The sequence below is a fragment of the Dermochelys coriacea genome, chromosome 9 (assembly GCF_009764565.3).
Source record: "Dermochelys coriacea isolate rDerCor1 chromosome 9, rDerCor1.pri.v4, whole genome shotgun sequence".
Classification (NCBI taxonomy): domain Eukaryota; kingdom Metazoa; phylum Chordata; order Testudines; family Dermochelyidae; genus Dermochelys; species Dermochelys coriacea.
Genome location: NC_050076.1, coordinates 66,028,588 through 66,056,567, shown reverse-complemented (window position 1 = coordinate 66,056,567; position 27,980 = coordinate 66,028,588). Strand labels below are relative to the sequence as shown.

The window sequence follows — 27,980 nt, the reverse complement described above, 5'->3', positions numbered from 1 at the left end:
ATGCGTACAGACATCCCGCTCCTTCCCCCCCCCTTCCGCGCGAGAATTGCGCGCGCTCACAAGGAACATCGACGCTCTCATGAGGTCAGTTTTTGCCGACCAATCCGCACCCGCGGGCTCCGCACGCGTGCGCAAATGATCACCTCCTCGCTCGCTCTGCTCCCTTACAATTGCGATCTGCGCATGCTTGGGGAGTGGCGCGGGGGTTTGAATTGATCGGACGGTTAAAAAAAACCGGTACCAGTGGAGTCAGGTAAAGCGGGGATGGTACCAGGGCAGCCGCCTGAGGAAGTGGATACTCGAGGGACAGGCGTGTTACCAGAGGGCCGGTCGGTAGCCCTCTCCGTGCCCGGGGGCTGAGGGAAGCAGGGGCTGACAGTCGTCGGGCAGGGCTCAAGGGCTTGCAGCGCAGAATAGCTGGGGACCTCGCAGTCCTGTCCGGGGTCGGGCTCTGAGCCTCGCTAGGGCCGGGGCAGCTCCGAGCAGCGCAGAGGCCTTCGGGTGCTCCATGCTGAGGGCCCTGCTGCAGGAGTGTGCTGCGGGGGCCGAGTGGCAGTGGAAATTCAGAAGTGGGGGTTATTTAAAAGGGCCCTGTCAACTTGAATGTTTAAACTCTGATTAAATGTAGAATATATGTGCTGTGTGTTATTAGATGCGTGTTTTCCTGCTCTGTTGCTGATGTATCTAAGAACCTTTCTAGCCAGGGGGAGTTCGGTGGGCTGGAGAGCCAACAATATCAAACTGCTCGTGCCTGGGGTAGGATAGTAATCCCCGGTGTTACTTCTGTGGTGGGCTAGCAAGCATTCTGCTTGGTGTTTTGGTCTGAGTGCAAGAGGAGAAAGTCAGACTGCAAGTACTAATCCATAGAAAAGAGACCGTGGTTGCAACCTCCCCTGCTACTTCCCTTCCCCTTGAAGGGAAAGCCAGAGAGCAACAAGAGGCAGCTTAAGGCAGGTCCCTGTAGGACAGAGAGATGAAAAAATATCAAGTCTGTGGCTGTGGCAAAATTGCAAATTCTACCTTGTAGGGGGTCATAACTCACAAGTTGAGGGTCCTTGGGGTGGAAAGTTGTCGTCAATAAAACAGTGAAACTGACTGTGCACAAATGGTGCCAAATGCACAAAATAAACTGGAAAAATAATTTGATTATTTTTGCTGATGTTTTCAGTGTTATATGTTACAATTGTAAATGTCTTTCAGACATTTATTTTTCAAGATGACATTCTCTGAAACATTTCCCTTTAAAAATCCCTACTTGTGAGCTTTCCTTCATCTTTCTCTGCTGGAGGGAAGCATTGGGCTTGTATGTACACACTGGATGGCCTGTGTATATAGGTACTCTTCTAACTGGATTATCTGACCTTTGTGGGGCACATGCTGCTCTAAGTGGTTTATGGCAAGTCATAGTTAGTTATTTTATGCCGGATCCTTTAGTGGGTTTGTTGGAAAGGCTGTGGATAAACTGACTTTCATTTTCTTGCAGGCAAGTGGCTCTTTGATGTTCTTCAGCTGCTGGGGGTATATCTGGCTGTGGGGCCTTGATTTATATTCTTGCCTCTTTTTTGGGGGGAAAGATTTGGAACCAGACTGGCAGATGAGTGAGTACTTAATTCGCCCTTCCCAGCTGGGAGACTGAAGGGATGCAGCAAAGAGAGAATGCCAAGAATCCAAAGCAGGCTTTGCAGGTTCGCCATAGTAGCTTCTCTGCATGGCAAATAGGAGAGAGAACAACTGGCCCAAAGACTCTGGACTTGAAAAGTGTGCAGAAACATGAGAAAGCGAAGTGGCAATCTGCCAGTGACCAGGCAGGCAACAGCACACAAGACCATCTGGAGCAAGCTCTGACCTATTTTGAGAGAGGTAGGAGCAGTGATATGACTTTGCTTCTGATATTGAAAAGGGTACTATCAACTTGAAATCTAGTCCATTTTAAAATGAGTTTAAAATAGTTTCACATACAACTTGAGTCCATCTGGCTGTTTTTGTGGTTTTATAATCATTTTCCTATCTTGATTCTTCCCCCCTCCCCATTGCTTTGTAAAACACCCAGATAGAGAAAACAAACTATACAGGGGAACTGTTAATGGGAGCTCTGGGTGGACAGCAGCTTTTGAAAACCAGGGTGTTTTCTCTTAAAGTAGTAAACTATGAGCAGAAGACAGATTCGGGGACAGAATGCATGTGGACATACACATTTCTCAGGCTGATTATTAGGATGCACTTTAATCCCTACATTTTTTTTCTTTTAGTTAAAGACTACATTCCACTGAAAAAGAATGAGGTTCTACAGAAACACTTGGCTACTGTGGAAAACATTGCCCTGCAGAGAGGATTATCCCCAGAAGGACTTGATGTGTTGCTGAATGTTGCACTCAGTGGCCACCTTGGTAAAACATTCAGAAATTGCTAACATGTCCACTGTGAACGTGGGAGGGAAGGAAGACACCACTTTTTTTTACCATATCTATGGCTTTGAGAGAATATGTTATGGTGGTTGTATTGTCATGGTTTGTCCCTTACTGTAAATTTACAGCATCCTTAAAGTTCTTTAATGTAAATTCTAAGTTCTTGCTAAAAAAAGTGCAGCAAACTTAATAGGGACAGGGAATACTTCAGATAAAAATTGTTAATATATATAAAAAAATATTGGATTACTGCTTGTCTTCAATATTTTAAAAAAATATGGCTGTTTTACTTACTTTATAAAATCTCTTAAAGGCTTGTAGTCCCTAGAAACCTTTCTCTCCTCTTCCATGCTGGGGATTGTTTGGGTTTCTTCTCCCCTGACATGCAACTGACATGATTGCTTAATATTAGCTTCAACTTTTGTAGTGTCTCATAGGGACAAAGGAACGGATTGTCAGTGTAGACTTGATAAGTGTGTTCTTCAAAATTACTGGCCACCATTTTGCTTTTAAATTGGTGATGAGCCAATGGATTTAAAACAAATAACATGCATCTTTAGTTTTTTGACGTGGAGGATTGTTAGAGTTTGGAGGATATTTTTCTTCTGATTATTACAGCTTTAGTAGGTCCCTTTTTATTGGCCTAAAATAATTGGTGCCTCTTTACAAAACTAAATTGCTGATGTGAAACTGACAATCTCGCATTTTACATGTAGATAACATTACAAATCATAAGTGAAATTTTAAACACTTAATTCGGTTCTCTTCTCTTACTCTGATTTTTTTACTTTTCCCTTGTCCTGAGTAATCACGATAGACTAGTCGGTTTCACTTTCTAGCTCTTGTGTACTAGCACCATGTTGCAAATGCTGTAATGAATGCCATTCAGTATACTCTATTTGAAATTTTGAAAAGAGCAAGGGAAACATTTCTATTGGTTTTATGTTTACAAAACTCGAATTTTAGTCCATATTTGACCTGCTAGGTTCATTTCAATTTTCCCTCATGTCAGACTGGCAGAGACCCTGGGGGGATTAGTCTTTCTCTGTAGCATGGGGCACAGGTCACTTGCAGGTTTAAACTAGTGTAAATTATTAATTCTCTGTAACATTAAGTCTTTAAATCATGGTTTGAGTACTTCAGTAACTCAACCAGAGGTTAGGGGTCTATTACAGGAACGGGCAGGTGAGGTTCTGTGGCCTGCAAGGTGCAGGAGGTCAGACTACGTGATCACAGTGGTCCCTTCTGACCTTTAAAGTCTATAAGTTTAAAATAGGCACACTAGTGCTTTACATCCTAGACCACTATTGAATAGTGTTGGCTTGTAGTCCAAGTCCCTTTCAAGCACTGTCATGCTACTGACTCAGACGCTGTATGGGAACAAAAGAACAGCTGTTAATGATGTGTTTTGTATTATTTTCTTACGTTGTTTGTTCCTTAGTCAAATATTAGCTATAAAGAATTCATGTTGTTTTTGCCTGACTCCACTATTTAAATAGTGTTTAGTTCTTTAACTAAAGTCCTGGGGTGGTCCAATTTTATGTCCACTAGACAATATCTGTAGTTGGGATGAACTTGGAAATGGCTAATAATATAGGAAAATTAAGGTGGTGGTGGTTTAGCTTTCAGGCCACTTGGATTTATAATCTGAAATGGTTTTGGATACTCTCACGTTATGCTGATTCAAAGGAAATTCTTTTTTTTTTTTCCTTCAGCTCATACTTCCATAATACTCCAGGTATCTAGGCTAATAAAGGCAGTATGCACGTCAACTAGCTGTATTTTTTTCCTCTGAGTTATGCTACTGTAAATCCAGAGTAACTGCATTGAAGTTAATGGAGTTGCACATCTGTAAAAGAGTGTGTGAGGAGAATTGGGTTCCTACTTTTTGACTATTAACCAGTCTTAAAGATTTTTGTAAGAATTTTTTCCAGTAAGTCCTTGTTAGATTATTTTTCCAGCCTGTGATAGCTGCAAATATGTAAATAATCTGTCCCCGAAAGGACATGATGGTCTCACCTGCATATGACATGTCAAAGAACCTAGAACTTGAAGCAATGTCTCACTCTAAATGGTCTCTTTTTCTAGCTGATACAGTAAATAGTCGGATCTTGAAGTGCCTGATTCCAGCCTCAGTAATAGCAGAAAGTTCAGTGGTTTCAGCAGTATCCTGGCTCTGTGTTGGCAAATGCTCTGGCAGCACCCAGGTAACTTTACAAACACTTGTAGTAGTAATAGCTACTGGGGACAGATGATTCAGAGCAGGCTGCTTGTAGGAAGAGGAAATCCAGAGGCTTAATGTCATCACATAGTTGGTACCCGTTAGCAAAACTGGCAGAGAAGCCCAGCACTGGAAGAGCAGGTCTTTGACAGAGTTCTGTACTTTTGAGTTTCTTAGGGAAGCTACTTACATCAAGATGTTCAATATGCCTGTGGTGTCAAGCATTTCCCCAAAATGCAGCAAGACATTCCTGCCTATCATGATAATTCAAGGTCTGAACAAAATATGGCCTCCAATAATCCTTGAAGGTGCATAGATTGAAGTCTTTGTCTTGGAATCCCATAAATCTGACTGGTCTGCATGGGAGACTAGTCAGAGCAGTCTAAATTTAAGTGATCAGTTCCTTAGAGGTTAGCATGTGCTCAAAAACAGGGCACTTTTTTTACATTCTAAATTTAGTGTTTACTGTTCTCCCCAAGCTTTAACACCATTACAAAGAGAGTGGCTATACCAAACTGTTCAAAACGTTCCCTGACTGCCTTGCTAATCTCAAGGAGGGTGTACAACTTTAAATAAATCATCTGGAATGGGGTGGTGTTCGGTCTGTCTGGTCTTTTTCCTCATTTACTGCAGAGTGATTCTCTTGTTTCACTGCAGCTGCTCTTCTTAAGATGGTTGATTGCAATGTTTGACTTCATTGATCACAAAGAAAAGCTTCATGCGCTCTACGGCTTCTTCTTCTGCTCCCTGCAAGATGAGAAGCTGGTAAGGAGAACAAGAGAATGTTCCTTTGGCTCTGAACAAATTTAGTGTTTTCACCTGAACGGTATGTTCATTTACGCTGGTCTGGAGTAACTAGAATGGAGCCCTTTCCTCTAGTGCTGGAGTATGTGTTTATAGTAGAGTGACTGGGCCTCTTCACTCTGCTTTTTTCCACTGATTCCAAAATTTCTTCTGAATCTAGGACACCCAGCATGGAAGTTCAACATAAGATTAATCTAGTTTGGGCACCTACAGCAAGGTTGTGTAAATGATTATCCAGGACTTCATGCTCTGTAACGAGCAGAGTGACAGTGAATGCTGTCTCAGTTCCCAAGAGACAGTGTGACACTGCAGTGTCTAGCGTTGCCTTTAATGTCAGACAGCGAACATGGTCATAAAACCTCCAGGTCCCAGGATGGAACTGACTGCACACCATAGGCATAAAAAGAGCCCTTTAAAGCAATGCTTATTTAATAAACAGACTCCAAATGCTATTCCACCTAAGATAAATGTCACTTAAGTGGAAATCAGGCAGTCGTGACTTTTTTTTATATGGTAGTTACATAAGTATTTTATGGTCACCACCCATTGTTTCATGTCAGGAAGGTGTGAAATACTGATCTCTTCAGAACTGTACTTGGGGTCAGAAAAGTATATAACATTTTCATATGCTGCCCTCTGGGACTGTTAGAAAACATCAAACAAATGAAGATGCGTAGAGTTCTATAGAAATTACGCTAGAAACCTATAGAATTTGAGAGAATGAGGCCATTTCTATAGAATTTTTTAACTGACATATGGAATACTCTAGCAGGAGCATCATTCTATTTCTGTAGGATTTTTAAAAATATAGTATAGTGAGAGTATTTTCTATTAAATCCTATAGGCATTTTCCATGAGAGAGAAGACGCATTAATTGCTGTTAATTGTGAAAAGTCCTGCATGATGTGTGTTTAAAATGTATTGCAGTACAGTAGACTTACACCAAAGAGGATATATTTCCTGCAGTATGTTTGGCTGGTCTTGATCAGCTTCGCTTGTGACCTCTGCTGAAAATTGGATTCCTACAACTGAATTCCTACCCTTTAGGAATAGGTCAGTTGAAAGTGCAGCAAAGATTAATATCTGGCACAGAGAAATCAATGCCAGATTCCCAATGCATTTGCCTCAATTATAAGCACTGATAAAAGAAGCTGTTTTTGATACAGCTGTGAGCTGGTTTAGTGTACATTAATTCATGTCTTTTTGCTCACCAACTTCTGAATTGATTAGCCCTAAATTTGAGAAACAAGGGCCATCTCCCACATGGACCCTGACTGAACAGCTTCTCCAAGGAATGTGCATAATGGTGTCAAATGAAACTATTGGCATACGCATTGGTTGTCAGTTCTAATGCAGAAATGTACTGGTACTGTATACATATGACAGTGAGGACTTCTTCCTGAGGAATCTGGTGCATGTTCTGCATCCTGGGAACTGATTGAAGCACTTCAACCTCAGTATGGCAGCAGGATCCTGAGGAGATTTACTTCAGTATGAGATACCAGCCTGTTAGTTGTGTCCAGTGGAAATAGTTTCTGAATTTAGCCTATTAACCATCCTGATGAATCGGATTGCTTACTCATCCTTTTTCTCTGCAGTGCCCCTATGTTTGTCATCTATTGTATCTGCTGACCAGAAGAGAGAGCGGTGAGTCCATTCAGTCAGCTTCCTGACAGCTCCTATGGCTCCAGTTGATTTGGTCCTACAGAACATAAATATGCATTGACTGTCCATTTGTGTGATACAGGGCTGGTTTCATGCGCTCAGAAAAGCGATGACCATTATCTTCCCCAGTGCTTTCTTCCTGCAGTGCTAACATGATGGCTTCAAAAATTCATCAATTTTAAGACCAGAAAGGACTCATTATGCTCTTTTAGGCTGACTTGCATAACAGGCCAAAAACCCTTGACCAGTAATTTCTGCATAAAGCTGATGATTGGTCTGTCTATTGCTGCTGTTTCTGCCTTTTTCCACGTGTAACTTGATCTGCTTTGGTGTATTGGCCAAGAGGCTTCTCGTTTGTACCCAAATGTCTGATATGTTGTATTCTACCTATAATGGTCTTAATTATTTTTTCTTTTCCCAGTTAAGCCTTTTCGCGTGAGGAGACTAGTAGATCTACAGGCAAAGATGGTGAGTCACTAGAAATCCTGAAACAAGTAAGCAAGATAAGAGTTTTAAGCCTAGATTCCAGTTATGGTTAATGTTTTCACAGGAATGGCAGATATCGTTGCAAAGGATGAGGTGGTTAGACTTCAGAACAGTAGCTTCCGGCCTTTGGAATGCCAGGGGCTGCGCACACAGCTTGCCATTTAGCACAAGGGCTGCTCCAAACCTGCACATATCCCTAATTTGGACTTTGTGTCCCTTCCAAGCACCCACACAATGACATTTACAAAAATTACACATTTTACAGCTAGAGAAGATAAAATTACACAAATTTGAAAGCGATCTCTTAGCTTCCCTTTTCCTTTCCTGCACTCCCTCTTTTATCTTCCACTCTCCTGTTCACTTCATATTTCTTATACTTCTATAGCACTGTTATCCAAGAATATCAAAACAGTGGGCAGATATCTCCATTATATGAAAGGGAAACTGAGGCACAAAAGCTGTGACCCGCTCATGATACCCATGTCAGTATCAGAGCCAGGAATAAAACCTGGGATGTTGACGCCAGGTCACTTCTTCTAACCACCAGACTGCTTCTTCCAACCCATACTTTTATTCTCTCTTTTCTTTCTGTTTGATTCTTTTTGTGTTCCCTCTTTCCCTTTGCTGCCAATCCCCTGTCTGCCCTTCTTTAGGTGTCCTCTGTTTCCTTGTCTTCTCTTCCCTTCTCTTGCATCTATAATCAATCTTGGACGTCATTTATTTTCCTTTGGTACTTTTATCCTTTTGTTACCTTCTCTTGCGTTAGACTCCCAACTGCAGCATCTTCCTGGTTATCCCAGCATCTCTTCTTTCCCTTACTAGAAAGGTAGTGGGAACCTGAACCCAGAGGGAGGAGCAGCTACTGCTCTTTCCCTACCTCCTACAGACAAACTGAGATTTGTAAAAGATCTACCAAGTGAGATCATGGATCGTAAAACACACTGATGTCTAACAAACTGTCCATCATAGTATTAGAGTGCAACACAGATATGCAGACACAGAATATAAATGATTTGGGAGAGAGCTTTAGTCTATCCAACTGTAACACTTCTGGGTTTTATTGACTCTGAAATGTTTCACATAGTGCAGGACATAGGGGGTGAAAAACTGAAAAATATGAAAGATACTCAACACTTGGATGTTGAGGAGTCTCTCTCTCTCTCTCCCTCTCCCTCTCCCTCTCCCTTCTTCCACCCACCAAAGCTATTGCCATTAAAATAGCTGTCGTCATCTTTATGTTGGATTCTCAGTATACAAAAATGCCAAGAAAATAATTTAACTTTTTAAAACCATCAAACTGTCCACTTTCAGCTATGCTGTTTTTTACTAGGATCTGGCAATGGCAAGAAGCAAATAACTTGGGGCTCTGCTGCTGAAGTTTTTGCAGAGAGGTTAGTTAGGGTGGATGGCTTTCTGTTCAAAACTGCTCAAGGTCACTGAAGCATTAAAGACCAAGTCTCACTTTTTCTATCATCTGATCAGCTTGGTATTAATCTTTCTGGATGGGACATTGAGCAATTGGCAACTATTGAATTTTTGGGAAACAGACCGTTTTAGAGAATGTTCAAAAGATGTGTACACTCGTAGAGCAGCAGCCACCACCACCAAGTTCTGGGTCCTTGATTGACTTCTGAGGAAATGTCAGAGTATGAAGCTGTGGATCTACAGGACTATTATACACCAGTGAAACATGGGTGCTGGGGAGGCTGAAGAATACCAGACTGAAGTCTTCTATTCTTGTGGTCTTTGTTGGCTGCTGCATATTAAGTGGCAGACGGGACAAGATCAGCAATGAGCATATTGGTAGCTGAACCCTTCCACCACCCTCATCAGCATTGGTTCAGTCTTGCTGACTTTTTTGGTACGGACATACTATTAGGATGGAAGACCAACAAATTATGAAATGCATTTACCAAGGAATGTTGCTACCTGGCTAGCAATCACATGGGCACCAAAAATATCTGTGGTGCAAAAAGATTGCCAGTAATGGACATAGACTGAACATCCAGCTAGAGAGTCTTAAGGACGTAGCTAGATATGATCTCAATGGCATTTGATCTCCAGGAAGGCTGTCCCTTTGGGATTTTCCATGATGATGATTTGGGAAGGGTGCTTTAGAGGCTTCATGACTGGAAATAAGTGCTTCTGGTATGATTGTTTTGAGGGAAAGAGTAGGCTACAAAATGTGGTGCTGTGGCTATATCTGGGTAATCTAGCTAAAGACATCTATCCCAGAAGGATTGGTATTATTCACAGAAGTCTTAAAATGGTGTTAAACTCCTGCAATTGTCAGTTTTTTCTTATCTGTGTGGCATAATTCCTCCCTTGTCACCCCTTGGCTTAATGTCAATTTAACGTTTACATGGGAGCTGTAACAGATAATCTTAGAGGATATTATCTTGTATATCTTACATATTGTACAATAAGAACTCTTCCTATTAATATATTTTACAAAATCAGTAGCACTTCAAGAAGTTTAACTATATAATGCTATGTTCACTCCTCCAGGTAATGAAGTGCATTTGGGGAGTATGGGTATCCCAATAAAACCGCTTGCGTGTGTATTTAGGCAAAATAGCTGTATAAAATGTATATCATACATTATATTTGATTTATTAGTAGTTTTATCTCTGGCAATTTAAACTGTATCTTCTTCTTTTCCCACCTGAACTTCCTTACTATTTCTAGTCCTCAGTAGAGATGTTCTCTTCTTCCTCCTTTTCCTCCCTCCTCAGTTGCACAATGCTACTTTGGACTGATTAATGACACACTAGTGTGTAGACTTACAGTATCAATTGGGTTTTCCTTGCTGTTTCTTATGGTGCACATTTTTAACTCTCTTCTTTTTCTTCCAGGGAATGCAGCCTCACCTGCAGGCTCTGCTATCACTGTACAAACTTTTCTGCCCTGAGCTGGTGTCTATAACTCTGCCTGCAAAGATGAAGGTGAGGAATGGAGTGACTGATGTGTCCGTGCTGGGATTAAAGTGTGTACTGTCCTTCCTATGTAAGCAGCTTTGCTTCATAATTCAGTGGTGAAAGAATAATTCTGTACCCTCTCTCCACTCAGTAAAATGAAACCATTAGTTTTCTATGGGAATTGCTACCGTTTATTTATACTGAAATGAGAAGATCTATAAAACAATTCAGCAGAAAAGGGCACATAGCGAGCAGGTGTAACCATGTCCTTACTCTCATTCTCCCTTGCCTGTTTTCCCTCTTATTGTTATACTCTTTTTATGTCTTGTACATTTGATCATAAGCGCTGCAGGGGAAGGTAATATCTTCCTATGAGTTTGCTGGGCATTGTTCAAACACCTTTGGGTGCTGCTGCAGCACAATAATAATAATGGAAGACACCAATCAGAGTAAACATTACATCAGGGGTTCTCAAACTTCATTGCACCGTGACCCCCTTCTGACAACAAAAATTACTACACGACCCCAAGATGAGGGACCAAAGCCGGAGCCCCACCACCGCAGGAAGAGGAAAAGCCAAAGCCCAAGGGCTTCAGCCCCAGGCCGGGGGGGCCTGTAACCTGAGCCCCGCCGCCGAGGGCTGAAGTCCTCGGACCCCAGGAAGTCTAAGCAAACCCTGGAGACCCCATTAAAATGGTGTTGCAACACACTTTGGGGTCCTGACCCACAGTGAAAGTTTTAGCTATATGAAAAGTAATGATGGGGAAGATGACAATGTGTTCTGAGATGGATTTGGGGGAGTTTCAAGGTAGGAACAGACTGGATGGCTTTATTTTCATAAATGTGTGTGTGCTGTGTACACAGCAAGGTATTTGGTGAATTAAAATATGTACACTGACTATCTTATTTATATGCTTAATACTATACAAAGACAGAGACACACACACACACACACACACACACACCTCCCCCCCAAGAACTCTGCAGCAAACAAAACCTACATTTTGCAGCAAGGCTGCCTGGTTTTTCTGGCACTCCAGTGAAGCAGACTTGTACAGCTCTAAAAATTGAGGCTTTTACTGACTACAGTATGAAAGCAAGTTACACAATCAGTCAAGTTTTCCTTGTGGCATTTGTTTTAATGTTCATTTCAGATTATTTTATGTTGCCCCAAATTTGCAGTTTTCATTGTGCTGCAGATTTATCTGTGGGACTAGTTGGAACTTTTGGTATCCACACATGCATTGGAGATAGATATTTCCAGGCTTAGGCCAGTTCACCTCTTAATTTTTTTTTAAAACTATTTTAGTTAAATTGGTTCATAAGGCAACTTTAGAGTTCCCACATTGGGGATTGGGGGGGCTTGCATTAATTAAGGGTTATGATTTAAAAACTGATTGTAACTTCAGTGATGCAAACTGTTCAGATAAAGACTTATGCTGGCAATTTTGCATTTGATTTCTATTTCAAAAGTTTTCTTCACAGCCATGATATCTAGAAACTTAATCCAATGTTCAATGAAAGCTGTGATTACCCAGTTCTCTTCTATGATAGACCTCACTGCTGTTTGAATGCATGGGATCTTCACTATAAACACACACGTATACCTGGTCAGGTTTTATTTAATACATGAAATACTTTAGATCCAGTCTTTATGAATGTACAGCATATCAGCATCAGGATCCTAAAATAGATGCAAATTCCTATTCTTTTGAGATCCTGGGGACTTTTTTTCTTACCTTTTTGAGAAAGGCCATGTGCCTTGAAAATTACTAACACATCTTTCAGATTGTAGTTAAAGAATAACAAGTCCAGAGAAATAAAAGCTGTACTGTACTGTGACAGAGAAACATAGCACCTTTAGGACTGTCAAGCGCAGTCCTTACAATAGAGCACATGTCACTGTAGTGGCATGTATCAAATTGGCAATTGATTTTTCTGTCACTCTGCCTTAGAGTTTGGCCTCACACATAGGTGCCTGGATTGTGTTTTCAGACCTACTTCAAGAACTCGGAAAGCCTGTGGAAGGCAGCAATCAACACCATAAGGCGAAGAAATCAGGGAACGTCTCCAACATCCCAGCAACTGATTCTAGGCACAGGTCACCCTCAGTCCCGGAAAAGAGTAAGTTGTGAGAACTTATGTGAATCCTAGACAATGCCAAGCATGCTGAATTGTGGAAAGGAGCTGGGGTCTGGATAGACATTGGGGAAGGTAGTGTAACTTAATGGGAAATTCTGCCTTTATATTGCAAGTCTGGGATATGATTCACAGGATAGCACTTTGCAGGATAGCGAGTGAGTGATTTCCAGTTTGGGTTAATATTAGTTTTCTTGTTTGTTTAATGTATTTATCTGACTGCACTGAAATCCTGTTTGCTACTATTAATTTTGGTTTCTTGTTTCTCTCTCCAGAAATGGAATACCAGGTTGATTTTGCCTGCATGCAGCACAAACACAAACAATCCAACTAGGAGCAAGGAAATCAACCATGCTGACATCCTCAGTCACAGTGAATCTTTCCCAGTGGAGCAGCTAAACACCTTCTCCCAGCTCTTACAGAACATTCACCGCCTAGAGGTGAGTGTCATGAAGGCCTCAGCATGAGCATGTGTAACCTTAAAGGTGACCCAGGGATGGATGGAGATATATACACAATAACCTATTTATTGGGGAATAGGTGCACACGTTCTCCATCTCCAAAGGGATATACTGTATTGGGGAGTGATATGACCACCTGGGACCTGTGTGTATTCCCTGGTGGAAAGGGTTTGGACTATTCTGATAGTGTCAGCTTTGTTTTGGCACCTTTAAGAAGCAGACCATTCAATAGCTGGTTGTCCTGGCTTCTCTTGCAGTTTCCTTCCCAGATGGGCTCAGTGCTAAGGAACTCCTTGCTGCTTCACTACATTAATTGTGTCAAAGATGAATCTATCTACTTAAGGCTCTATTATTGGATGGGTCAGACTCTTCAAGAAGGTAGGAACTTAACATTTCCAGGTATGGTGGGGAGGAAAAAGGATATCTTTGAGGCCGTAATGGTACTTAGCTGTACAGGCATATGTGACTGGTACATAAAAATATCTGAGATGAAAGCATTGACTCTAACAGTATCCGTCCAGGGAAGGGGGGTTTGTATTCTGCTTCTGGTTGTTGCATCCTTGTCTGTACTCCTTGTACTCTGTTACTTTATTCTCTCTGGTTTAGAATGCACTTGGTATAAGCTTGATAACCAGCAGTATGAAGAAGAGTTCAAGGACTTCCTGGATATCATCTACAAGACAGAGTGTTTCTTGCAGGTAAGCACCTACTTAATGAAGCCCTGTATTCCAATTAAGCCTTTGCTTAAGATGTATTGGTGGCTCATCCATTTCCTGTGAGATGCTTTAAAGATTACAATCTTAGAAACGTCAATAAGAAATCAGCAAAAATGTGTTCGAAAGGCAAGTCCAGGTTGCTGAACTGTCTCCTCTTTCTGGAGGAAAGATAATTTGGGAAGCTGCAGTCATTAGCTGACGGATTGCATGAGGGAGGGGAAGAGGTAGGGTCTCTGCGCTTCTCTAGTGAATTGTGGCAGGGAATTGGAAAAGGGAAGGGATTGCTGAATTTTTTTGTTGAAGGTTTTAATCTTGTACCCTTCAGGAGGGGTTCTCTTCCTGTGAAGAATTCTTATATAAGAGCCTTCCCCTCTGGGATGGTTTCTGCTGTCGATCACAAATCCTCAGGCTGGTGAGCTGGATCCCCCTCAGCAGCTTCTCGGGTATGTAGTCTAGACTATGATCTTGGACTATATCTGGTCTGGCTGGATTGGATTCTTCCACAGATGTTTGACTTCTCTCCTCTGTTTTCAGAAATGAAACCACATCTTTGTGAACCTCTGGCACAGCTTTTTTTCACATCATCCCTTTATTTTAAGGTAATTCAAGGATATTATATTGGTCACATGCAGATTTAGTTGGTATTGCTGTTCCCACTAGGGGAAGTAGGTGACGCAATCTACAGACAGTAAAATGAGCTTCCCAGTTTGGAGCTGGATCTGCGCCTGTCCAGCATGGGTCCTCTCCAGTTTACAGAGAGGGTTAAAATGTATAGTGGGGAGGTAACTATTTTAGGAAGCCCCTGGCCCTTTTTTTAATTAAGCAATTTCAACTGGAAATAAGGCACAGTGTTTGAATTGGAAATACAAATATATTTTGCACCCACCATGATGCTGATTTAGGCTGGTATAATCCAGCAAGACAGCTTTTCTTTTGTTTCATCGTTTCAGCCTGAGTTCTGTGTCCCTGCACTTGTTAGACCCTCTGTTAATCTCCCTGCCTTAAGTGCAGGTGTCCTACGTGGAGATTTCAGCTAGCTCTCTCTGTCTTTTTTTTCTCATAGTCCTGACGATAAACCGTCTCTGAAACCTTCACAGTATACTCTGAAAATGATGGCCTATTTTTATTTAGCATTCAGACACTCCTCTACAATGTACATAATCCACTGCTTTCTTTCCCTCTTGCAGTGTAGTGTTCTTGAGAGTCTGAAGGAGTTGTTGCAGAACTGGCTGAATTGGCATGTAATGCAGTTGGATGTGGAGTCTGATCCTAAAATCAGTCCTTTGTAAGTTTATCTGAATTGCACACAATGCAGTATTTGTGTGTGATCATGAAAATATCCTGTTTTTATTCCCCACCACAAAAGCTGACTAGAGGGTCGGAAAATGCTTTACTGCTTCTGTGAAAATTAGCTTAGTTGTGAATTCTATTTTATTTTATTTTATTTTTAATTTATTGCAATCACTTCTATTAAGGCTGCTATGGTTTTATTCATATCTTGTATCTTGCAGTAATGTCAGTAAAAGTACATATCTTAATGTTTTGCATGTCTTTTCAGCAATGTAGTACTCAAAGGAGAATGAATGTACCAATAGCATGAACTACACTTACAGCATTTTATTAAGGGAGTTCTGGGGTATGGCTGGATAGCCTCCACATAATCCTTGTGTTCCCTAAGTCAAAATTCCTTTTTCACTCATTTCTACTTGACACAAACAGTATTTTCTAGGCTTAGAAAAGAACAATCATCTGCCTAGGTTCTCATACCCAACTCTTCATCGTAATATCTGAACATTTAATTCATATCCCTTCCTTTCTGACTTGTGAGTGCTTTTTAAATTGTCAAAATGTAAATATCCCAACTTATCTTAGACCACAAAGCAGGCAGGTTGGGGTTAGTTTCCTCAATCCAGGCTTGAGGCTGTAATACTGAAGCAGTGATGCAAAAAGCTATGTTAATAAAAATACTAACATTGAGAACATACAGGCCCAAAAGTCAGCAAATTGAAGTCAAGAGCCCTCCAGCAATGAAGATGTGGCCATATTTTGTGTAGTATTTTGGATAACTCTGTTCTGTTTAATTTTGTGAATGTATCCAAATTAATGTTGCTGACTTCAACACTGAGGGTGGGGAAACCTAGAGTTCTCATGTCATTCTACTTAACTCTGTTCTGTATTTTAAAGCTGACGAGTTGTGTTAACATTGTCTGTTTCTCCGACTGCTGTTGTAGGAACACCACTCTTTCTGGACTGGTGAACTCTGTGGCTGAGCTGATCCACTTTGTAGGGTGGATCTCCACTGTAGCATTGCGCTTGGAGAACAATGCTACTTTCTTGCTGTACTTTATTCTGGATTTCTATGAGACAGTATGTATATCCCATTACTCTTAGCATTTTAAGATGTCCCACTTCTCTAAGAGCAGTTTCCACTCATTGTGCAAGAGCATAACATATCCTTCCTTCTAATAATTTTTAGACGTTATGCCTGATTAAGTGCTAGAGCCTCCTAATTGCTGGACAGGTCCACTAATCATAGATGATAGCTTCTGCATCCAAGTTTAAGGCTGGAAAGGACTACCAGATCATCTAGTCTGACCTGCACATTGCAGGCCACTAAACTCCACCCAGTTTACCCCCAAATTTAGTCTAATGTAGATTTTTTTTGGACTCAAGTACTTCAGTCCTCTGGAGACTAAATTGTGTGCCACAGACAAAGAATAGCGGGGACCAAGAGAGGTACTAGTGCCCAGGGCCTCTATTTGCATGGAATTGAATAGGTGGGAGATGACCAGATGATCCTAGCAAGCAACCCAAGCCCCATGTTCCAGTGGAAGGCAAAAAAATCAGAGGGTTCCTGCCAATCTGACCTGGGGGTCAATTCCTTCCTGGACCCAAAAAGGGCAGTCTGATCCTGAGCATGTGAGCAAAAGCCAAGCATCTGAGAAAATTCTCTATACAGCCTGACCCTTCCAGGAGACCAGCTGAAGCCCTGAAGCATGGATCCAAGTAGCTATCCTAGAGAATTTTTTTTTTAAAGGGGGATTGGGTGCTATTGATATTCTCTCACACGCAATAGCAAGATATTAAAGGGATACTACCAACCTGAATCTTTTTAAACTAACTAGAAAAAACTCAAATTTCAATCCTTTTAAATACTTTTTAAAAACTCTTTTTCAGGAAAAGAAGACCTTTTCTTTACTATTTGTTTCAGAGAGTTTAAAATTATTTAAAAATAAAGGGATTTTATTTAAATTACTTTTTCGTTTTAAAAATAAACCTATCTGAAACTGACGACAATGTTAGGGTCTAAACTTACTATAATCTATTAATCTTTTTAAATTTAAAACCAACACTCAAGCAGTCCATGTTTTGCGGCCATAGTTTTTTAAATAAAGTCAAACTACTGAACCTGGAGGAAGTCTCTGGCTAAACACCTGGAACCAGAGTTTATTGAAGTGCTAATCCAGCTTTTGACAGAACTGTTTGAATCAACTAGTTCATTCAAAGTTGAGAAATTGATGAGGCGTTGAAAAAGCAAAAAAACTTGTCTTCGTCTTTCAATCAATGAATAAAAACAATGTGTGATAGGATGAGGCATCCCAGTTCTAAAATCTTAAAGGATATTGTGACCAGAAGTAATTAGTTCAATTTACTAATACTTCATTTATTTAACAGATCGGTTAGTTATTTAAACGTAAAACATATTTTGATTTTTTTTCTTGTGTCCAGCACATTTAAGGTAATTTTATTTAACTGTTTGTGTCCTTTGAATTGAATTTGTTTCTATCCACATACAATGTGATACAAATCACGAGTGTAAAATATTAATCTACTAAATCCAAAATGCATCAGTCGCCCTCTTCTAATATAATACATTAATTCAGATTCTTAATTTTTACTTTGTTAATCTATATAATTGATTTAAATAAATGCATATATATAGCGTAATCTTGCAGTTTGCTAAAATTGGTACTTTTTGCCTACATTTAATTGCAAATCCTGTGTTTTAATGGTTACCTACCAATGAAAATCAACCTTCCTTTAGAAGAATAACCTGAAAAGTACAAATGCAAAATAAGATTAAAACTGATTTTAAATCAAGGTTTACTGCCTGCTGATTTTAAATCATGAATAAATCGCACCTTTTCTGTATCAAGCTATATGTAGAGGGAAACAAATTCAATTCAAAGTGCACAAAACAGCACTTTAATTTAAAATCTCTTGAGGGCAAAGCTTTCTGCTGTGACCATGGAATCCCAACAGGCCAATTATTACTACTTGAATTGTCTAACTGATAAAATTATTTGGTCTCTGTTATGTGATTCACTGGTAATACCTAACCCAGACTTGCTGTTAGCTTGGACTGAACCAGACCTGGGCTACAGATACAGAAGTATCAGAGAAAAGGTGGCTGCTGTATGTTCTCTAAAAGGAAAAATTTAGATTTCCACTACCCAGTGCGAGAGTGTAGGCTAATTTTCAGGGTTAGACTGATATTTACACAAGCTGCTGCACAAGGGTCATGGTGGATTCTACATCAGTGGCAATTTTTGAAATCAAGATTGGATGTTTTTCTAAAAGATCTGCTTTAGGAATTATATTGGGGAAGTTCTATGGCCTGTCTTATGCAGGTCAGACTAGATGGTCATAGTGGTGCCTTCTGGCTTTGGAATCTATGAAGGACTTGATGATGTGGTTGGGGAGAGAATAAATGGAATTGCTTCTCTCCCACCTTCCCTTCCAAGGTGTCAGTTAACAGGAGCGCAGACAAGTGATGTAAAGCTTGTTTTCCTCTGTAGGTGTTGTTGGGATTGATAACAGTGGTTGTTGTAACAACTTGTCTGGATTTGTTTCCTTCCTGCAGGTGTGCGATGTCTATCTTAAGTATAACCTACCCTTGTTGGTGATGCCGCCTCCTGGAGTTTTCTACCCAGCACTGCTCAGCATGGATTCTGTCAGTCTGAACCAGCTCTGCTACGTTATGTACAGGTACAAAAGATGGGGGAAGTCTTTTGACTTTATCACATCTTCTATTCTGATCATCCGTTGGGGAGATGCCTCTCTGTTGTCAAACAAGAGCACGGGAATTCCATGAAATCTTCTGTGTTCTCTCCCACTCTCTGTGTGAAAGGGGCAGGAGTGAGAGTTCTTGGGCTATTCTGAGTGCTGGACATATACTTTTACAGCAGTGATTTTTTCAACCATTTCCATATAGTTATCCCAAGTAACAGAAACAAGTTTCAGGTCACTGCTCCCTCCCCAGGATGCCATTTCTGAGGGAGGGAGGGAGGTATTCCCTTAATACTTTGTGAGACCTTAAGTAACTCACCTAACAGGTTCAATTCCTGACTGATGCCTAGGGCGTCAAACTCCCAGGCTTGTGCTCTAACCCAGTGGTTTTCAACCAGGGGTCCAAGGTCCTCAAGCAGGTTTCAGGGGGGCCTCCAAGCACGGCCAGCATTAGACTCGCTGGGCAGAAAGCTGAAGCCCCACTGCATGGGGCTGAAGCCCAGGTCCCTAAGCCCTGCCACCCGGGGCTGAAGCCAAAGCCTGAGTAATGTGGCTTTGTGGGTGGCCCCTGTGGCATGGGGCCCCAGGCAATTGCCCTGCTTGCTACCCCCTAATGCCAGCCCTGGCTTTTATATGCAGAAAATCCGTTATTGCAGCACAGATGGGGCCTGGAGTTTTTTAGCATGTTGTGGGGGCCTCAGAAAGAAAAAGGTTAAGAACCTCTGCTCTAACCATTAGACTCACTTGCAGAAAGAGGAGTGCTGTGCTGTTCTGTTTAGGCAGCACTGAGTATGAGGGGTTTTGCTGCCTCTGAGTCTAGGAGGCCTGAAGGCTGCCTGCAGGTCTGGAGAGAGCATTGTTCATTTCTCTGTAGGACCTACTGAACTGCTGCTGTTCTTGGTGTGTGTGTTCCAGTGGTTGCATCAGATAAGAAAAGTAGCCAATTGCTGACGGCTGGTGTAGGGCTGTCCATGTGGCTTTCTCTCTGAGGAGACTGCAGGGTAATTAACGTTACAGTGCGCTCTCCGGGAGATAAAAGCAGCTAGTGCTTATTTATACAGAAAAACTGTTGGGTTCTATTACTTCCAGTGGCTTCCATTTTCTATACTTGTTGAATGAAAGGCTCCTTTTTAAAAGCACACTGCATTTTTGTGCTAGATTTCAGGGCTGCAGACTGCATATAGCTTGAGTCATATGAAGATGATTTTGTCCCTGATTTGGTTGGAACACATTGCTCACGCAACAAGGAGGTCCCTTCCAGTCCTATATTCTCTGTTACTAAGGAACCTCAAAGTCTGTTAGTTGAACGAGAGCTCATCTCTTAGTATCTTCCTTCTCCTTAGTCCCTGGATGGAGGCTGGCCCTGTGCTAAGTGGTGAAGTCCCGTTGAACTCATCCTTCCATCAGTGTTTATAATTAATGCTGCGTGTCTGTCACAGAGGTCATGGATTCTGTAACGTCTGCAGTGGCTGGCTCGGGGGCTGCCCAAGCTGGGCAACCCCTGGGCCAGCAGCAGCAGTTTGGGAGTGGGAGGGGGTTCAGGACTGTGGTAAGGGGTGGTGCTTACCATGCCGGGGGGGAAGGAGGGAGGCTCCCCAGAAGTGGCCGGCATGTCCCTGCAGCTCGTAGGCAGAGAGGCCAGGGGCTCTGCGTGCTCCCCCTGCCTGTAGGCACCATCCCGCAGCTCCCATTGGTTCCCGGCCAATGGGAGCTGTGGAGCCAGTGCTTGTGGAGGGAGCAGCCCACCATGCCCCCTTGGCCTTCCCCCCTGCTAGGAGCTGCAGGGACATGGCAGCCGCTTCAGGGGAGCTGTGCAGAACCAGGTAGGGAGCCTGCCAGTCCCGCAAACCCTCTCTTTCCCCCTCCCCCACCCCAAGCACCAGCAAGGGTCCTGGGCCACACACCGCTACTGCCTCCCTTCCCCCTCCCGCCAGCACCAGCGCGGATCTCGGCCCACCAGCACCCGCAGCACTCCTGGACCGCCCCCAGCCCAAGTTTTAGTTAGGGGTATATAGTACAAGTCATGGACAGGCCATGAATTTTTGTTTACTGCCCATGACCTGTCCATGACTTTTTTACTAAAAATACCCGTGACTAAAAGGTAGCCTTATTTATAATTGGAGGAGGAGGAAAGCTCAGTAGTCTTACTAGTGGAGGATAAAAGCTGCCTTACTTGTTCTGAAGCAGCACGCCTGCATTTATCTGCATTAGAATTCAGAGGGCACTTAAGTCTCTTCCATTTGTTCATTTCTTTAGGTATCGAACCAACTTGGTAGCTGCGAAAGAAAATGAGCTGGTTAAAAAGGTACCATGAACAAACCTTTGCAGTAAAGTAAAGTGGACAGTAATAAAAGGGTTATAAACAAGTTGTTGGGGAGGCAGTGCTTTAATGACACTGTTGCAAGGAATAATGGTAGTACACCAGTGCAACAGAATTGTTTTCTGATCCCATCAGACAATACTGCAATTCAAGTTCAGTAGCCAGACTTACCAAGAGTACAACCAGTACATAATGGCCATGGTAGGCTGTCTGTGGACCTCCAGTGCATTCCAGAAGGATATCCACCCTCAGGGCATTCGCCTAGATCCGGAAGTACTGAAGAAAACCAGAGTGCAGGAGGTCAGGAACAGCTTCAACATTGTCCACCACCCAGCCCTGACGGGCTATGCTATCCTATTCCTGCAGCAGGTAAAGGTGTGAGCAATGTTTGGCAGCACAACAGTCGGGGGCCACTCTGAATCAGTCACTCCACCTTGAGAATTCAGGTAGAGAACTGTCCCCTCTCTTGCATTGCTTGAGTTGACTTGTGTTTTCAAGCATTGGTACTCTGCTAGGTGGGCTGAAACCAGTGCTTTGTGTTCATCTCAGCCAAGTAGCTCAGTCTGAACAGTTTAGTTTTGGTGGTTTGCTTGGTATAAAAGTACATAAGGCAACAATTTTAAACGTGTTTTGCTTTTAAACTCCATGATTATAGTGTGGCCAAATCATTTTGAGGCATGGGTAGAAGTATCCTGGCTAAATATTAAATGTCCAAAAACTTTATTAGTGTGGAATTGAGGTTGCCCAGTGGTGCCTTGCGCCCTTCTAGAATGTGGAGAGTGGCTAAACTTAAACCTCTTGAAAATCGGGTAAATGCAGAACTGGGGTACATGCTCCCCCACAACACAACCTTAGCTGTCCTCTGGAGCTGGCACTAACTACTGGCAATAGTTCAATAAGCAGGGGGGAAGCATAATTAATAGAGATGAGGCTGTTCTATGAGAATTTGTGGAAGTCTCCACAGATTTGAATTCCAGCATTTACTTGCATGCACTCCAAATGCCTTCATTGTGTTATTTGTAGCTGTATTGAATGAGGGACAAATAACTTGAAGCAGGTTGACGGAGCTGCTGTTGTGATATGATGAAATGCATGTGTACTTGGAAGGATGAAGTATGCCCCATTTCAGCACGGAGTTTTGTACAGTGTGTCCACAGAGATGTGCACAGGTTCTTCCTTGGTTTGGGGATTGTCAACATTCTGTGGCATACATAACAGTGGTCTTTAGGACTTAATGAGAAGGAAATGAAGGCAATGTCTCAGAAGCAATCCTTAGGACATGGGTGAAAGGGCGGTAACGTTTAGCAAATCTGGGGTGGCTTGTGTGGAGTAAGCTCAGGGTATGCCTACACTGCAGTTAGACGCCCGCGGCTGTTCCATGCCAGCTGATTTGGTTTGTGGGGCTCAGGCTAAGGGGCTGTTTAACTGCAAGTGTAGATGCTCTAGCTGGAGCCCAGACTCTCGGGCTCTGAGATGGGAGAGTCCCAGAGCTTGGGCTGCAGCCTGAGCTGGAATGTCTACAACATAATAAACTGTCCCTTACCTCGAGCCCTGTGAACCCCAGTCAGCTGGCACTGGCCAGCCATGGGTTTTTAACTGCGGTGTAGACATACCTCAGTGTTTTGAGTGTAGGCCAAGTGTAAGTAGGTTCTGTTTGCCACTCCTGTCTTAAACCTGAGTTTTCCCACAGCAAACAGATGTTTAGACTTTGGCAAGACAGCACATGAGCACTAAGAGTTTTGCAGCATCTGTAAGGGAAGTGCTGGTATGTGCTTTATTGGCATGCTGGGACCTTACTCTGCCATCTTTGAATTAAGGTCACATTGTGGGGTGGCATGTATCTCTTAACTTTGTATTTCTGGTTTTCAGAGGTCTAACTTCAGTGCTCACCTGGGGGGCAGGGAGAGGGACTTATTCTCAAATAAACATCTACACTTGGAGCTATTTTATTTTGCTCCAAATTCACTCTCAACCTTAATCCAAGTTAACTTTCAAGTGTAGGCAAGCCTTCAATTCCATTGTTTAGGAAACATCATTACATTATCCTAACTGTCTTTCACCTTTCCTCTCTAGTCACTAACTGCTAATTTCCTTAACAATACTTCTAACGTAAAATCAAAGTCTGCATGTGTGTGTTAGAGCACTTTTTTCAAATATTGCTTTTAAACCAGAAGTCTTTGGTCTCAGGGCAGAATTTCCAAAAGGAGCCCATGCAGAATGCAAACAAAGCAAGGGACATGCATCATATGCATTCTCTGAAAACTGCCATGACCTATCCTACCCTTGAATGTTCAGTGCATGGGTGCAGCTTATACTCCCTGAGGGAATTCTATGCCAAAAATATTTAAAAAATTCTGCACGCCATATTTTATTTGTCAACATAAATGCAACACACCATTTTCAATTATTTTGGTAATTTATTTCAAATAACTGTCAGCAAGTATGTCTGTTACAATAGTCAACAAAAAATTTAGGAAATGTTTTTTGATATAGTTTCTTTACTAAGCATATTAGTACATCTATATGGCTCCATAGTGAGCGAGAGGGGACAGTGTCTTGCGCACATGCCCAGCCCTACCCCCCTGATCCAGGTGTAGGGCAAGCAGGCTCAGCCTGGTAGGATCCTAATGTGGGTGGCTCAGTGGGGGGGATCTGGGTGCACGGGGGCTCATTGGGAGGTTCTGGGTGCAGGAGGAATTGGACTCGGGGGATCCAGGTGAAGGTGGTTGGGGGCTCAGAAGGGTTGTATGGGAGGAATGGGGCATGGCAGAGGTTCTGGGTACAGGGGGCTCAGTGGAGGGGTCCAGGTGCTGGGGGAGTCAGGCTTAGTGGGTTGGGGGGGTCTGGGTGGGGTGGGGGTCCTGGTGCAGCTTGCGGGGGCTTGGTGGGCTGGGGGTCTGGATGTAGAGTGGTGGGGCTCAGCAGGGGAGTCTGGGTACGGGGGGGGCAGATGGGAGGGCAGCTCTTTGCACAGTGGCCCCTTGCCCTGTGGCTGGGGCATCATGGGGGCAGGAAGCAGGGGGTGTGTGGAGTTTCCTGCAGACCTGAGGGCGGGTCTGACCCAGCCATGGGAGCGGCCTGTTTGGGGCAGGGGGAAAAAAGTCCTGTATACTGCCCCTCTTCCCAGCCCAGCTGCGAGCAGCAGCTGGAGCCCAGCACAGGGTAGGAGCCACTGACAGGGGTGTCCCCTGGCTCTGGGCACAATGCAATAGCGAGAGGGACAGAGCGAGCCCAGCGCCGCCACCAAACCAGTGATTTAAGTCTCTCCCAGTTGTTCTCGATGCCCGAACTAGATATGCCCTACCCCCCCACAAACCACTACCTGAGGGATGCATAAATCAATTTTTCCGTGAGAACGTTAATTCTATTCTTGCACAGTGGCACAGAATTCCCCCAAGAATAGCTGCTTAGATTCAAAGACCACAGCATGTTACCTTGTGCTACCCAGTTGCTCTAATTATAAAATGTAACTGTGCTGCTTGTTCACTTAACTGAACTTCGAAGGGATTTTCTTTGTTCTTAAAAATGCTTTTACATGATAAACAAAAATTGGGAGAAGGGAATTCTGACTTCTTCAGCTTTATAGCAAGACTTTTTTTTTCTTTTCCTTCCATCTTTGTCCTGAGGTCCTCTTACACCTCCCCACACCCTGTAGAAGACATTGCTGATGGGCAGTGCTAGCATTCCTCATCCGGAATCACTGACTCTTCTCTGCATGGGAACCGCAAACAGGTTTAAACATTGTTAGGAAAACAAAGGAGAGGAAAAGTTCTTGTCTGCAGTGCCTGCTTTTCCTGAAAACATGCTCCATTGTTGAGTAAATCTTTCCAGAGCACCAGAGGGTGCTGCTCTGCAGCAGATTCAGACAACGATCCGTGAAACAGTGAGGCAATAAACTTAGCCTCATAGGATTCTCTATTCTTGCTCCCATTGGTAGTGTTGAGATGGTGGTTCCTTAGCCTTTGAGGCACAGGAATTCAATAAGTTTATAAATATTCCTTGTTTCTGTCCAGAAGTATTGACTTCTGGCAGAGTACTTTCCATGGTACCTTGCTATTTATGGACTGGTGTCAGGAGAATGCTACAGCTCCATCCTGGTGCGTATTCACAATTGCCATAGCTTTCTTGCACTCACAGAACTCCTGCCTTAAGGGGACTCAGCAGGGCTGAGGCCCAACAACTCAGGACAGAGGGTTTTATCTGATCTGACTTCTGTTTACTTAATTTTTTTTCCCCCCCCACAAGGCTTGGCCTGAAGATAAAACTCTCAACTTCAACTTAATTAAGGTAATGTGTTTTATTTTTAAATAGTATGTGAAAACTGGCTATATTGAGCTATAGGTTAGTAATACAAGTACAGGGGTGCTATTCACCATCTTCAAAAATACCATGTCCAGGAGAAAGATAAGGAGCCTGAAAGGGGGGTTTATGCTCTCGTCTGGTCATGACACATGAGAACTCAATCAAAGATGACGACTCACTTGTGGATCCAGAGAAGCTTGCTTCGGTTGCATTCACTAGAGTTCCAGCTGCTCACAATGAGGACAGGACTGTGTGTTACCTGATGACTACAGCAGTGTACTCTGGTCTGGGAGCATTTTGGTATAGCAGCCATGTACAGCCATTGGACTCTCACGCCTCTGTCCTGAGGCTTCATTTATTGTAGGTCAAGAAGTTCTACTTACCTCTTAACTATTGGAGAATTTGCTCCTGGGGAAATTGTTCTCTCACAAATAGATTAAGCTTGTCAATTTCCAAAATCCGTCTAAATAGCAAAAAGAAAAGGAGTACTTGTGGCACCTTAGAGACTAATAAATTTAGTTAGTCTCTAAGGTGCCACAAGTACTCCTTTTTTCTTTTTACGAATACAGACTAACACGGCTGCTACTCTGAAACCAGTCTAAATAGCGTTCACGATCTGGGGTAGCAGGATATTCTTTTCTTTAATTTTAAAGTGAACGTACTGCTAAAGTGACCGTGAACACTGCTAGAGACAGAAATTCTCCACTGAATAGGATCAGCCTGGGCAGTGACGATTCAAGCTTCCCCTTGTGCTGCCCTGTCAATGTGCCTTAAAACTGAACTAGGGTAACTTCATTGTGGGATGGAGAGTTCAGTTTTATGACTCATTCAATCCTCAACCACTTTGCTGGACCTGCCAAGGAGACAACCAGTGGGCTTCAGTCTCCCAGAAATGGGATTTATGTAGGTCCTGAGTAGTTACCAAATGGTAATGACTTTAGATCTCTATCAAGGTAGGCCAGATTTGAAATGGTGATCTATCTGTAAAAGGCTCAGTGTCGGATCCTATGAGGCATCCAGTCACTTGGGAGCCTGGGATGGGATGTAATCTTTGTGCAGTGCATAATCATGTGGCAGGGCAGGTGTATTCAGGCTTTTTATAGTCTGTATTTGCATATTTCCAGGTTAAGGCAAAAGGAGGATACAACTGCATCTATGGCCCCAGACACTTAACTGCCATATTTCTTTTTCTATAGGGGAGGAGGTGGAACTGGTATCTGGAATATCTCTACATGCAGGGGTTACAAGGCCTGAAACTCTTCATTGAAAGCAGCATCAATCGTGTTTCCCAGGTCTCCCAAACCAAGTCAGGGAATGTTCAGGTGTAACAAACTGGTTCATAAGGATACTTCTGATTGTCCAGACCAGGAAACCAGAGTATAGCAGGCCCTGCCTCTGACACCTCTGTAATCTAGGGAAGAAGTAGACTGAGCAGCTAGCTGTTTATATTTTGATACTGATGTCTCCTTAGGAAAACAAGGACAGAGAAAGAATGGTTGAACTGACCTTATTCAACAGTGCACTGAACCTGGATGTCCCTGCCAGACTTCTGTAGTGTGATACTGCTGAGTTTGTGTCTTGTGCAATGTCACTGTTCACTATCCATTTCCTCATCTGGGAATGTCTACTTCAACTAAGCCACAAACACTTCTGCTTTTCTTATTTCGTTATAGCACTTAGCAGTGCTCCTTCACATAGAAGTGATTCCTGACTTCCCTCTGCAGTGTGTAATGAGGAATACCATGTGTATGTATAAATGCATGCATGCGCACACACTTTTCTAGGGTATTGTATATATTGACTCGGGGACTTTAAGGAACCTGCTGGGTCCTCTGTGTTGGTGTCTGAAACAGGCTGGCCTAATTGACCCCTTAGATTTTGCTTTCAGTATGAAATCTCCTGAGGATGCTTTCCTTTGTACCACTCTGTAGGATATTCTCGCACTGTAGCTGGAAGATTTTTGTGCTGAAGTTCATGTTCTATGGATGCTTTGAGCACCCTTGGGGCATTGCTAACAGCTCACTATTTTCTTGTGACAAGTCTAAATGCAGTTTTCCCTTTTGTGCTTGTAGCAATGTATATAACTGTGTATTATATGTTTATATTATGTAAAATACTGCTTAGAGCCATTGCGGAGGAACTCTTGTGAAATGTTGCTTCCTTCCCACCCTTTTTAAAACTCGGATCCAGTTAAAAGAAACTGAACTCCATTTCCTAAGCAGGATATTTTGGGTGAACTTCACACTGATGTTGTAAAGCAGGGTCGAGTCCTCTGAGCATGGAAGTTGAAGAGCCAAGAGAGAGAACACTGATCATGATTCCAAGTAGTTTTGTACTTTCTTTCAGCCTCAGAAAAGGAGACATTTCAGGAAATGTTGATGGGTTTTTCCTTTTTCAGCAATGGTTACCAAGAGATGGTGGTGTCTTGCCTCTGAAAAATCCTGCTTGTTCCTTTGTCTCCAAGACCATATTAGCCTTGGGGTCATGGTGTTGGCTAATGACTTTGTTAATAAACACTTATGTTCAAAGAGTG

The 27,980-nt window shown here is 42.7% G+C and overlaps 1 protein-coding gene across 10 annotated transcripts; it reads left to right on the top strand.

The window, feature by feature from the left end:
- The first annotated feature begins 70 nt into the window (after positions 1–70).
- Positions 71–27,980, top strand: CENPI (centromere protein I). Of its 10 annotated transcripts, none has more exons than XM_043492411.1 (22): positions 195–253; positions 1,201–1,335; positions 1,484–1,860; positions 2,250–2,387; positions 4,494–4,612; positions 5,284–5,391; positions 7,029–7,077; positions 7,517–7,563; positions 10,437–10,526; positions 12,495–12,623; positions 12,914–13,078; positions 13,357–13,477; positions 13,706–13,797; positions 14,141–14,258; positions 14,350–14,414; positions 15,003–15,100; positions 16,047–16,182; positions 18,680–18,804; positions 21,082–21,130; positions 21,281–21,514; positions 25,391–25,432; positions 26,644–27,980. In XM_043492411.1, the coding sequence occupies exons 3-22, from the start codon at positions 1,641–1,643 to the stop codon at positions 26,773–26,775; spliced, it is 2,277 nt and encodes a 758-aa protein (XP_043348346.1). In that variant the 5' UTR covers positions 195–253; positions 1,201–1,335; positions 1,484–1,640; the 3' UTR covers positions 26,776–27,980. The 10 variants fall into 10 exon arrangements, with proteins under 10 accessions (XP_038273217.1, XP_038273215.1, XP_043348343.1 ...); XM_043492412.1 differs by having other exon boundaries at positions 196–253; positions 1,201–1,396; XM_043492409.1 differs by having other exon boundaries at positions 212–253; positions 5,260–5,391.

Excerpts from the sequence above, each read along its gene's own strand:
- CENPI (XM_043492408.1), top strand. The coding sequence starts at position 1,641 with ATGCAGCAAAGAGAGAATGCCAAGAATCCAAAGCAGGCTTTGCAGGTT. Across the intron at positions 1,861-2,249 it reads TCTGACCTATTTTGAGAGAG|TTAAAGACTACATTCCACTG; the intron begins GTAGGAGCAGTG and ends TTTTTCTTTTAG. Across the intron at positions 16,183-18,679 it reads TTCTGGATTTCTATGAGACA|GTGTGCGATGTCTATCTTAA; the intron begins GTATGTATATCC and ends TCCTTCCTGCAG.